The sequence below is a fragment of the Microcaecilia unicolor genome, chromosome 3 (genome assembly GCF_901765095.1).
Source record: "Microcaecilia unicolor chromosome 3, aMicUni1.1, whole genome shotgun sequence".
In the NCBI taxonomy this organism is placed as follows: Eukaryota; Metazoa; Chordata; class Amphibia; order Gymnophiona; family Siphonopidae; genus Microcaecilia; species Microcaecilia unicolor.
The window spans coordinates 510,160,493-510,172,925 of NC_044033.1; the positions used below are offsets into that span (position 1 = coordinate 510,160,493).

Consider the following 12,433-nt stretch of genomic DNA (forward strand, 5'->3'; position numbering starts at 1 on the left):
CATTTAAACTAGAAGGCAGAGGTGCTAAACAGAAACAGAAGAACTGCAGCAGTCACCCCCACCAAAACCAAAGAGTGATAACAGTGGAGAAAGAATTAAAATAAACCAGATTAGCAAAGGGGGGGGGGGGCGCGGATTTTATACTGCCTTTTTGTGGATACAAACAAAGTGATTTACAAATATTATATGTAGGTACTTTCTCTGTCCCTACGGCCATACAATCTAAGTTGGGGGGGGGGGGGTTCTGTTTGTTTGTTTTGTTTTTTTACGTGGAGCAATGGAGGGTTAAATGACTTGCCCCGAGTCACGAGAAGCTGCATTGGAAATCAAACTCAGTTCCCCATGTTGTCAGCCCACTGCTATTCCTCCATTCCACTACCCAGCAAGAAGGTGGATGGGGAGACTAGGCAGAAGGATAAACTGAGGGTGAGAGAGACAGTATGTAACTGGAAAGCTATGTACACAAATGCTCGTAGTCTATGCAACAAAGTTATTGATCTGCATGCCCTGATGTTACAGGCGGACCTGGATATTGTTAGAGACAAGGTTCAATGACTCCCGTGAATGGGATTTTATTTTTATTTTTTTTTTTGTATAATTGTGTTTATTGCAATCCAAACATCAACAGCTTACAATATTGATTCAAGTTACATATCTTATAGAACACATTGTTCGTCTTGCCTTTTCCTTTTATACCCTCCTACCCTGTTCCCCTTCCCTTCCCCCCCCCCCCCCCCCCCCCGCCTCTCCCTTCCCTTACCCAACCCTACATAAGTACATAAGTACATAAGTAGTGCCATACTGGGAAAGACCAAAGGTCCATCTAGCCCAGCATCCTGTCACCGACAGTGGCCAATCCAGGTCAAGGGCACCTGGCACGCTCCCCAAACGTAAAAACATTCCAGACAAGTTATACCTAAAAATGCGGAATTTTTCCAAGTCCATTTAATAGCGGTCTATGGACTTGTCCTTTAGGAATCTATCTAACCCCTTTTTAAACTCCGTCAAGCTAACCGCCCGTACCACGTTCTCCGGCAACGAATTCCAGAGTCTAATTACACGTTGGGTGAAGAAAAATTTTCTCCGATTCGTTTTAAATTTACCACACTGTAGCTTCAACTCATGCCCTCTAGTCCTAGTATTTTTGGATAGCGTGAACAGTCGCTTCACATCCACCCGATCCATTCCACTCATTATTTTATACACTTCTATCATATCTTCTCTGTCAAGCATGAGTCAACAATTCAATATTTTACTTCTTGTTACTGGAGTGAGGGAGTCCCAAAAAGGGGCCCAGGTGTTACAAAATTGCACTCCTTTTCTGGAGGCCAAGTCTGATATGCCCTTCTTTTCCAAGGCGCATGCCTGGATCATCGCTGATCTCCAGTGTGGGACTGTGAGACTGCAGTATGGTTCTCTTCGCCATTAACATAGTTCTACGCAAAAAAACTTCTAAATCCCACCGGCGTTGGTCTTTGTAGCCCGAATACATCGAACAGCTGTCTTGGCGACTGCTTCCAAGATGAGTTCCAGATCTGTGTCACATGGCCATGTAACTCTGTCCAAAAGATTTTGATTCGGACACAGTTCCAATACATTTGCCCCAAATGGACCTTAGCACCTTTACATTTAGGACAAGAGTCTGTTTCTCGCAGTGTTGCTCTATATGCTCTGTAAGGAGAAATATGCAATTGAAGTAGGAATTTGTACTGCATTTCCCACCAAGCCGCGTTTGCCGTTATTTTGTACATTGCTTTTAGGCATTCCCCAATCTGCTCTGGTTGAATGTTTAAGTGCAGTTCAGCACTCCAAGCCACGGACACCTCCTTGTAATCCAGGGTCTCCAATGCATCTCTCAAGTTGCGGTGGAAGTAACTAAGTGGTACTTTCAATTGTGCGTCCAGTCCAAGCATTTCATGAACTTTGTCCCAAGAGTCCACTTTCAAAGAGTCTGCCGGTAACGAAGCTACATAATGGTTCAACTGTGCATATGCAAACCAATCATTCACATTCGCCCCATACACTTCCCTCAGCTCCTTAAGTGATTTTATTCCCCCTTGGTCGTTCACCACCTGAAACAGATATTTTATCCCCGCTGCGCTCCACCTCCGAAAGGCAGGTGAAGTACTCCCTGCCGGGAATGCCGAATTTCCACTAAGTGGCAACAGTCACAAGACTGAAGGACTCAACGACCGAAGCCGACAGAGTCTCATCCAGGTGGTGCGCAGCGGGGACAGAACATATCGCAGCTGTCCCAACTGGGTCAAGTCCACCAATGGGGCATGTAACCACCATGCAAAATGGGTATTTCCCAGTAAAGCAATCTCTGTGTCTGTGCAAGTAAAGTAATGGGAGCTGCGAAACCAATCTGATATGTGCCGTGTATTACTAGCGAGGGCAAACAATTTAAGGTCCAGAAGCCCCAATCCCCCCCTATTTTGGGGTAACATTACTTTGGGAAGTGGTATACGGGCCCTCTTCCCCTGCCATAAGAAATAATTTAATTTTTTTCGGAGCCACTTTCCCTCTCCGGGACGTAGGAGTAGTGGGAGCATTTGCAACACGTATGTCCACTTGGGGAAAAGGATCATGTTGTAAAGCGCAATGCGACCTAATAGTGAGATCGGGAGTGCCTGCCATCTTTGTAACATTTACGTGGTCTGTTGCTTTAGGGGTACTATGTTAAGTGCATAGAGCTCCGATAGGTCTATGGGGATATAAACCCCCAGATATTTGAGCCTGGTTGTCTCCCATTGAAAGGGAAATTTGCCTGTCCACTTTGTCCTGATCTCCTCCTGTGTTGGAAGGGCTACTGACTTTTGGAAGTTCAGGGAAAATCCAGTAAGAAACCCAAATTCGTCCAGGGCCCCCAGCAGATGCTGCACCAATGTTTCAGGGTTAGTTAATGTCAAAAATATATCATCCGCAAATGCTAATATTTTGACCTCCTGTGCGGGCATAGAAAGGCCCCCTATATCTGGGTCTCTTGTGATGGTCCGTAGTAAGGGTTCTAAGTACAATAGGAACAAGAGGGGAGATAATGGGCAGCCCTGTCTAGTTCCCTGTTGCAATGGGAATGCTGCTGATTGGGTCCCATTTGTCATTATGCTGGCCGTGGGATTAGAGTACAACGCCGCTACAGCCTCCATGAACCAGCCCTCCAGTCCCACCCAGCGCAACACCCGGAAAAGATAATTCCACTGCACTTTATCGAATGCTTTTTCAGCATCGAGACTCACTAATAATAGCGGGTGTTTTGTGTTCTGACTATGCGCTATGGACAGGAGGACTTTCCGCACATTTACCGTAGCTTGACGGCCTCTGACGAAGCCGACCTGATGGTCTCCAATTAAAGACGGTAGATGTTGCGCTAGCCTATCTGTCAATATCCTTGCCAAAATCTTAACATCAACATTGAGTAATGATATTGGTCTGTAGGATTCCAATTGGTCTTGCGGTTTTCCGGGCTTTGGAATAAGAGCAATTAGCGCTTCATTTTCTCTCAGGGAAAAACTCCCACGCCCCACCACCTCTTCATAATATGAGATTAGGGGTCCCACCAAATCCGTGTCCCAGGATTTTGTAGTATTCACTATGGAACCCGTCTGGTCCAGGGGTCGATCGGAGTGGTAGGGATTTTATTACCTTTTGTAGTTCCTGCGCTCTAATGGGGAGAGACGTTTGTTTTATCACTTTCTGTTCCAGGCGCGGCATGACCGCGTTGGGATTTTATTTATTTATGCATTCTTGTATCCCACTGTTATCCAAAACAGGTTTCGGTTCAAAGTGGCTTACAAATTACATTCTGGTTGACAGTTACAATGTTGGTTTACAGTTTATATTTTGCTTAAGTGTTGTAATAATGGTTTACAGTTGATGATCAGAATAGTCATCGATAGCTAAATTATTAATTGTAGAATTTTTTTAATAGGTGTGTTTTCAGTTCCTTTCTGAATTGAAGATAGTTTGAGATGCTTCTTGTGATTTTTGGTATTGAGTTCGGGATGCAAACATATCGGGCTATAATATATTTAGGAAAAACAGAGATAGTCAGAAAGGTGGAGGGGTAGCTCCCTGAGATCTGAGGGTTCTTATGTGAACTTCAATCAGCTCTGAAAACATACTTGTTTCAGCTGGCATTTAATCTCACCTGAATCATTCTGTTATTCACTATCTTTAGGATGGCTTCTGTGTACTGTCTCTGGGCGGGGTCGTGCAGTGATTGCAGCCCAGCACCCTCTGTTATTCTTGCCATAGATTGCTTGGATGTGTTAACATTGTTAATGAGAGCTTGGTTGTGCCTGCCTGGTTTTATACTTTTCTGTTTTAATGGATTTATTTTTTCCTTTTATTTCATTTTTTAATTGTGAACCACTATGATTTATTATTCAAAAAGGGCAGCATACCAAGTATGATAAATGATATGTGAAAAACAATATTAAAGTGGATGAAATATAGGTGACTTGGGGATTGTCTTAGAAAGAGAAGATGGAACCTCCATCCACATAGGTGTTGTCTACAGACCTTAAACACAAACAGAGAAGTGGGACAAAGATTCGGTCTTATATATCCAAAAGTTGGGATTGAAGGGGGAGGTGCTTTGCTGGAAGATTTCAGCATACTAGATGTGGATTGGTAGGTCCCATCTGCAGAATCAAAATGAAGTGGAGAGATTGTGGATGCTTTTTAAAGTGCACTGCGGAGACAAATGATGACGGAACTCACGAGGGGAAGGACGACGCTAGATCTTGTGCTCACCAATGGAGACAGTGTGTCCAGTGTCTGAGTGGGTGCCCACCTGGCCAATAGTGATCATCACACTGTATGGTTTGATGAAAGAATTAAAGCAGAATGCGGATACACACAGCTCAAAATCCTGGATTTTAAGCATGCTGACTTTGTTGAAATGGGGGAGCACCTGAAGAAGGAGATGATGGGACGGAAGCACATAAGAGCAGTGGAAGATCTGTGGTTCAAACTGAAAGGAGCTATAAAATCAGCAACAGATCTTTATATAAGGAAGATAAACAAGAACAAGAGAAAAAGGAAAGCGACATGTTTGACTACGTCCAAAAAGTGACATAAATCGGTACTAGGACGTCCATCTCCCAGAGACGTCCAAATCGGTATAATTGAAACCTGATTTTTGACATCTCTATCGGACGTCCATCGCAAGGATGTCCAAATCTCAAGGGGGCGTATCGGAGGTGTGGAGGCGGGACTTGGACGTTCCTAAGACTTGGGCGTCTTTGAGCCATAATGGAAAAAAGCAAAGACGTCCGTGACTAAAACTTGGACGTTTTCACCCAGACCTATTTTTATTACGAATAAGGCACAAAAAGGTGCCCGAAATGACCAGATGACCACTGGAGGGAATCGGGGATAACCTCCCGATACTCCCCCAGTGGTCACCAACCCCCTCCCACCCTCAAAAAACATCATTAAAAATATTACTTGCCAGCCTCTATGCCAGCCTCAGATGTCATACTCAGGTCCATGACAGCGCATGCAGGTCCCTGGAGTAGTTTAATAGTAGAAGCAGTGCACTTCAGACAGGCGGACCCAGGCCCATACTCACCCTACCTGTTACATTTATGGAGGAAACAGCGAGCCCTCCAAAACCCACCAGAAACCCTCTGTACCCACATATAGGTGCCCCTTTCACCCGTAAAGGCTATGGTAGTGGTGTACAGTTGGGGGTAGTGGGTATTGGGGGGGAGGGTTGGGGGGCTCAGCACACAAGGTAAGGGAGCAATGGCCAGATGTGTACCTGGGGGCATTTTATGAAGTCCACTGCAGTGCCCCCTAGGGTGCCCGATTGGTGTGCTGGCTCCTCCCATGTCCAAATGGCTTGCATTTGGACATTTTAGACTTAGACATCTTTGGTTTCGAAAATCAAAGACATCCAAATCCAAGGACGTCCATGGTATTTTTGAAACCAAAGATGAACGTCCATCTTTTTTCAAAAATGATCTTCCCCGCCTCCAAATCTTGGACGTTATACGAAGACGTCCAAATTCCATCTTAGACGTTTCTTTCGAAAATGCCCCTCCACATCAGGCATGGGCGTTATTCAAAAGTACCATTTTGGAAGCCCAGTCCAGATGCATTCTACGTATTTGCAAATGTGAAAAGAAGAGAAAACTTCAGCCAGCATGGTTAAAAGATGAAGTAAAAGAGGCCATTGCAGCCAAAAGATTGTTCTTCAAAGAATGGAAAAAGGACCCAAATGAAAAAAATAAGAAGCAACATAAGCACTGGCAAGTCAGGTGCAAAGCATTAATAAAGAAGGCTAAAAGAGAATATGAAGAGAAACTTGTCGCAGAGGCTAAAACTCACAGTAACAACTTTTTCAGGTACATCAGAAGCAGAAAGTCTGCGAGGGACTCCGTGGGACCGTTAGATCATGTGGAGGGGCATAATTGAATGGGGCGCCCAAGTTTTCCTGAAGGAGTCCTCGCAGGAAGTCCCCGCGAAGGGGCAGGGAAACTCGTATTATCGAAACAAGATGGGCGGCCATCTTTCATTTCGATAATACGGTCGAGGACGCCCAAATCTCAACATTTAGGTCGACCTTTGAGATGGTCGTCCCCGGTTTTCGGTAATAATGGAAACTGAGGACGCCCATCTCAGAAACGACCAAATCCAAGTCATTTGGTCATGGGAGGAGCCAGTATTCGTAGTGCACTGGTCCCCCTGACATGCCAGGACACCAACCGGGCACCCTAGGGGGCACTGCAGTGGACTAACTGATGCACTAACTTAACGGAAAAAGCCCTTCCCTTACCGATCCCTTAGCGATTCGGAAAGGAACGGGCATGCTTGAAGGAAATCGCATGCAAATGAGCTGCTCACTGTTAGCTCATTTGCACATGATTTCCTTACTAAGGAGGGGAAGCCAGTGCAGAGCAGCCAAGCATTATGCGTGGCTGCTCTGCGCATGCCAAAGACGGCTTCATACACGCAGACAAGCTGCGTGTATAATAGCCGTCTACAACCTTAAAAAAATACAAGTCCAGGTGAAAATGTCCAAGTGCTCATCAGGAGCATCTTTTTTTTTTTTTTTTTGAGTATGGGTGAAGGACGTCCATAGGCGCCTTCACTATGCCTCCGTCCTTGCGACGGGCAGTTGAGGACGTCCAAAATTTGAATGTTTCTGTGAGAAGGATGTCCATGCCTTTGCTATGCCTCCGGCACCCCCTTTATTTATTTATTTGGATTTTGGATCACAAATAGCAGCAGTGGGATTTGAACTGGCCACCTCTGTATTGCAACACCAATGCGCTAACCACTAGGCTACTCCTCCACTCCACTCCCTTGAAATTTGGCCGTCCCTGTGGGGGGGGGGCAGTTCAGGACGTCCAAAATGTTTGAAAGAAGGACGTCCATGCCTTTGCTATGCCTCCGCTGACACACACACACACACCTCCCCCCCTAGGGACCTGCATACGTCTGCGATAGACCTGAGTATGATATTTGAGGCTGGCAAAAAAAGTTTTTAAAGTTGTTTTTTTTTCTGGGTGGGAGGGGGTTAGTCACCACTGGGGGAGTCAGGGGAGGTCATCCCCAATTCCCTGCAGTGGTCATCTAGTCAGTTTGGGCACCTTTTTGAGGCTTAGTCGTAAGAAAAAATGGACCAAGTAAAGTCGGCCAAGTGCTCGTCAGGGACGCCCTTCTTTTTTCCATTATCGCTCGAGGACGCCCATCTGTTAGGCACGCCCCAGTCCCGCCTTCACTACGCCTCCGACACGCCCCCGGGAACTTTGGTTGTCCCTGCGACGGGAAGCAGTTGGTGACGCCCAAAATCGGCTTTTGATTATGCCAATTTGGGCGACCCTGAGAGAAGGACACCCATCTCCCAATTTGTGGGCGCCCTTCTCTTTCGAAAATAAGCCTGAAAGGGGTGCTCATGGAAGGCAAGGCCATAGTGGAGAAAATGAATTCTTTGCTTCTGTCTTTACGAAAGAAGATGTAAGAGTAGTAAATCACCTGGACCAGATGGCTTACATCCAAAGGTACTCAAAGAACTCAAGCATGAAATTGCTGATCTGTTTTTATATGTAAGCCTGACATCGGTGCCGGGCAAAATAGTGGAAACTATTATAAAGAATAAAATTACAGAACACGTAGACAAACATGGTTTAATGGGACAGAGTCAGCATGGGTTCAGCCGAAGGAAGTCTTGCCTCTCCAATCTCCTTCATTTCTTTAAAGGTGTGAATAGACATGTGGATAAAGGTGAGCTGGTTGATGCAGTGTATCTAGATTTTCAGAAATCTTTTGATAAAGTTCCTCATGAGAGACTCCTGAGAAAATCTGCGAACCGCAGATCCCTTTGTAAAATACATGGAAACATCCAGGCATTCACGTCCATCAGGAGCAGTGATTTTAGAAAAGAAATGTAAAAAATCACTTCATCTCAATGTCTGAAAGTGTTCACTGCTGCAACCAGGAGCAGCACAGGCCTCTAGGTCTGTAGCAATGGGTTTAGGAGTTTCCCAGTCAGTCCTGCTATCTGTTAATGGTCTGGTGGTTGGATCACGTGCCCCTCCCCTTGCAACAATTAAAATCACCAGAACGACCCCCCCCCCCCCCCCCCCCGACAGAAATAATGTAACTTTCTGGACCCATAGTTGTATTATATTGTAGGTCACATTGAGCCTGCAAATAGGTGGGAAAATGTGGGCTATAAATGCAGCAAAAATAAAAATAAATATCCCCTAACAGTCAAGTAGCCTTGGATCTCCCCCTACCCGCAATACAAGTCGAGGAGCCCCAGGTCCCTCAACACCTGATGCCTCCCTCCCCCATTCCCCGGACCTTACTGGGGATATCCATGGTGGTCTAATGGAGAGCAGAAATTATCCCCAGTTGCTCTTGCTCCATCCGTGACCTGGATTTGAAATAGTACCTTTCAACCCCAGTGGTAGGAGGTCAAACTGCCTCATTATTTGACGGCTTGATTGCAAGAGGTAGTACCAGTTCTAACCAGGGTGTGTTGGGTGTGATCTCAGCCTCTGAAGTTTACTGCTAATGCTCACCTTTGCACTTTGTGCCAATGGATATCTTCCTTCTGGAGTTCATAAGGTGTATTATTTATAGACAACTTATCAAGGTGCATTTGGAAATTCCTTTTGATTAGTCCAATGACACCCAAAAACAGTTGGGAATATATCTTTATGTTATGTTTTCTTAGCCTCTGATTGCATTTCTCAGTACTTCAATGTCTTCTGTCTCCCCATGTGTTAGAAAGAATAGTTGCTTGGAACTTTCACTTCTATTATCAAGGCTGTACCTGAATAGTTGGTTCTCCACAGAATAAATCAGCCACACATTCTTGCCGTTCTCCTCTAAAGTGTTGGAGTTTTAAGCTCTTGTATTGTACCAAGGAGGCTTGCAGAGGCAGTTGAACCGTCCAGAACGCTTGGAATGCCCTCCCGCGGGAGGTGGTGGAGATGAAAACGGTAACGGAGTTCAAACATGCGTGGGACATGCATAGAGGAATCCTGTGCAGAAGGAATGGATCCTCAGAAGCTTAGCTGAAATTGGGTGGCGGAGCAGTTGGGGGGAAGAGGGGGTGGTGGTTGGGAGGTGAGGATAGGGGAGGGCAGACTTATACGGTCTGTACCAGAGCCGCTGATGGGAGAGGGGGGTGGTGGTTGGGAGGCGAGGATAGGGGAGGGCAGACTTATACGGTCTGTACCAGAGCCGCTGATGGGAGAGGGGGTGGTGGTTGGGAGGCGAGGATAGGGGAGGGCAGACTTATACGGTCTGTACCAGAGCCGCTGATGGGAGGCGGGACTGGTGGTTGGGAGGCGGGAAATACTGCTGGGCAGACTTATATGGTCTGTGCCCTGAAAAGGACAGGTACAAATTCAAGTTAAGGTATACACATATGAGTTTGTCTTGGGCAGACTGGATGGACCATGCAGGTCTTTTTCTGCCATCATCTACTATGTTACTATCAGGCTTATTTTCAAAGCACTTTGGGAGGCTAAGTTCCATAGGTTTCTATGGAACTTTGGGAGGCTAAGTGCTTTGAAAATATGCCTCCATGTAACCCCAGTACATACTCGAATAGAGTTTCTACTTTTTTGAGGGCTCAGAGAGAGTTTTTCCATATTGGCACTGACCGAAGGCATCACCTCCATTTGTGTGGCTCATTTACTCTTCTTTTTGAGAGGGGGGGACTGCCCATTACATATATGCAAGTTTGCTTTACTATTTCAGTTTCCACCACCTTTCCTGGAAGGATAATCCATAAATAAGAGAATCGTTTCAGTGGAAAGAAAGTGTTAGAAAAAGGGATTGACACAGTTAAACAGAAGTATCACAGTGGAGGTTGTGGTGGATGTAAAAAAACAGTATAGACATTTGGGGACAAGGGATCTTTAATTGCATGAAGCCCAAGTAACTAAAGCTGGGCCATCAACAGAGTTAACATTATTGCAACAGGAATGGAAATTGGGCAGGTTTTGATGGGCCTTATGTGCCTTCATAGTCTCTGCTTTTATGTTACTTTATGACCAGTGATATGTGAGTTAGTCATCCCTGTGACGTCAATGCATGTTTCTCTCAAACCGCTTTGTAGTTATCCTTTTTCTTATTTATGGAAGAGAAAAGGTAGCAATTTGGCCAGAGCTAAACTCTGTTATCACTGCAAGAAAAAGAAAGAATTGTAATTGTATTTTGCAGGTGAGCTCTGTGACAGATGTCACTGAATTCCACTTGGAACAGGATTCTTCACATGTTCTCAAATCTATTCAAGAAAACTCTATTTTACTGAAAAGGGTACGAGACGCTGAAGAAAAATGGAGTGCAGGACATAATCTGGTTCAACATCTTCAAGCAGAATTCTCAGAACGAGAGAAGCAATTGACGTGCACGACGGAAGAGATGAAAGTACAACATGAAAAAGAAATCCTTCAGCTAAAACAAGAAATCTACATTCTTCAAACCAAGGTAACATTTTCTTGCTGTCTCGAATAGGAAATGTTTCTTTATCTCTACCTCTAAAATCATTACCTCCCCTTCTTCTTCCTTTCTCTAGCGCATACGGAAACCAGATGATGTGTTATCTTGATTAGCTTTCATTTTTTTCTTAGTTCTTAATAGAAAACATTTTTGAATTTGAAGCTAATCAAGTTAAATTTAGGTCGACCTTAGAGATGGTCATCCCCGATTTTCGGCAATAATGGAAACCGAGCACGTCCATTTAGGAAACGACCAAATCCAAGCCATTTGGTCGTGGGAGGAGCCAGCATTCGTAGTGCACTGGTCCCCCTGTCATGCCAAGACACCAACCGGGCACCCTAGGGGGCACTGCAGTGGACTTCAGAAATTGCTCCCAGGTGCATAGCTCCCTTGCCTTGTGTGCTGAGCCCCCAACCCCCCCCCCCCCCCAAATTCACTCCACTACCTTAGCCCTTACGGGTGAAGGGGGGCACCTAGATGTAGGTACAGTGGGTTTCTACTGGGTTTTCAAGAGCTCACATTTACCACCACAAGTATAACAGGTGGGGGTGGGGGGGGGGGGGGGGGCCTGGGTCTGCCTGCCTAAAGTGCACTGCAGTACCCACTAAAACTGCTCCAGGGACCTGCATACTGCTGTCATGGAGCTGGGTATGATATTTGAGGCTGGCATAGAGGCTGGAAAAAATATTTAAAAAAAAATTTTTTTTAGGATGGGAGGGGGTTAGTGACCACTGGGGGAATAGGTATAGTAGTAGTAGTAAGGGGAGGTCATCCCCAATTCCCTCCGGTGGTCATCTGGTCATTTAGGGCACGTTTTTGTGGCTTGGTCGCAAGAAAAAAAGAACCAGGTAAAGTTGTCCAAGTGTTCGTCAGGGACACCCTTCTTTTTTCCATTATGGATCGAGGACGCCTATGTGTTACGCACGCCCAAGTCCCACCTTCGCTACACCTCCGACACCCCCCCCCCCCCCGTGAACTTTGGGCGACCCTGTGAGAAGCACGGCCATCTCGCGATTTGTGTCAAAAGATGGGCGTCCTTCTCTTTCAAAAATAAGCCTGTCATTCAAAGTTGTTAAATCACAAGAGGATTGTGAAAAATTGCAAGAGGACCTTACGAGACTGGGATTCTGGACATCTAAATGGCAGATGGCGTTTAAAATGAGCTACGGCAAAGTGTGGAGGCTGTGATAGGTCTCTGGACACAATTGCCTGGCAGAAACCCAGATAGTAGCAACATTGCATGCTATCAATCCCAGGGCAAACAATGGCTTCCCCATGTCTGTCTCAATAACAGACTATGGATGTTTCCTCAGGAACTTGTCCAAATCTTTTTTTAAACCCAGATACTCTAACAGCTTTTACCACATCCACCAGCAAAGAGTTCCAGTTCTTAACTATTCATTGAGTGAAAAAATATTTCCTCTTATTTGTTTTAAAAGTAATTTCATTCAGTGTCTCC

General features: G+C 45.4%; 1 protein-coding gene across 1 annotated transcript in view; it reads left to right on the forward strand.

Moving 5' to 3' along the window:
- CEP162 (centrosomal protein 162) overlaps positions 1 to 12,433 on the forward strand; it is a 261,158-nt gene that overhangs the window by 121,245 nt on the left and 127,480 nt on the right. The window contains exon 16 of the mRNA XM_030199137.1: positions 10,696 to 10,962. Within this exon, the coding sequence (XP_030054997.1) occupies positions 10,696 to 10,962 (267 nt within the window). The remainder of the gene's footprint in view (positions 1 to 10,695; positions 10,963 to 12,433) is intronic.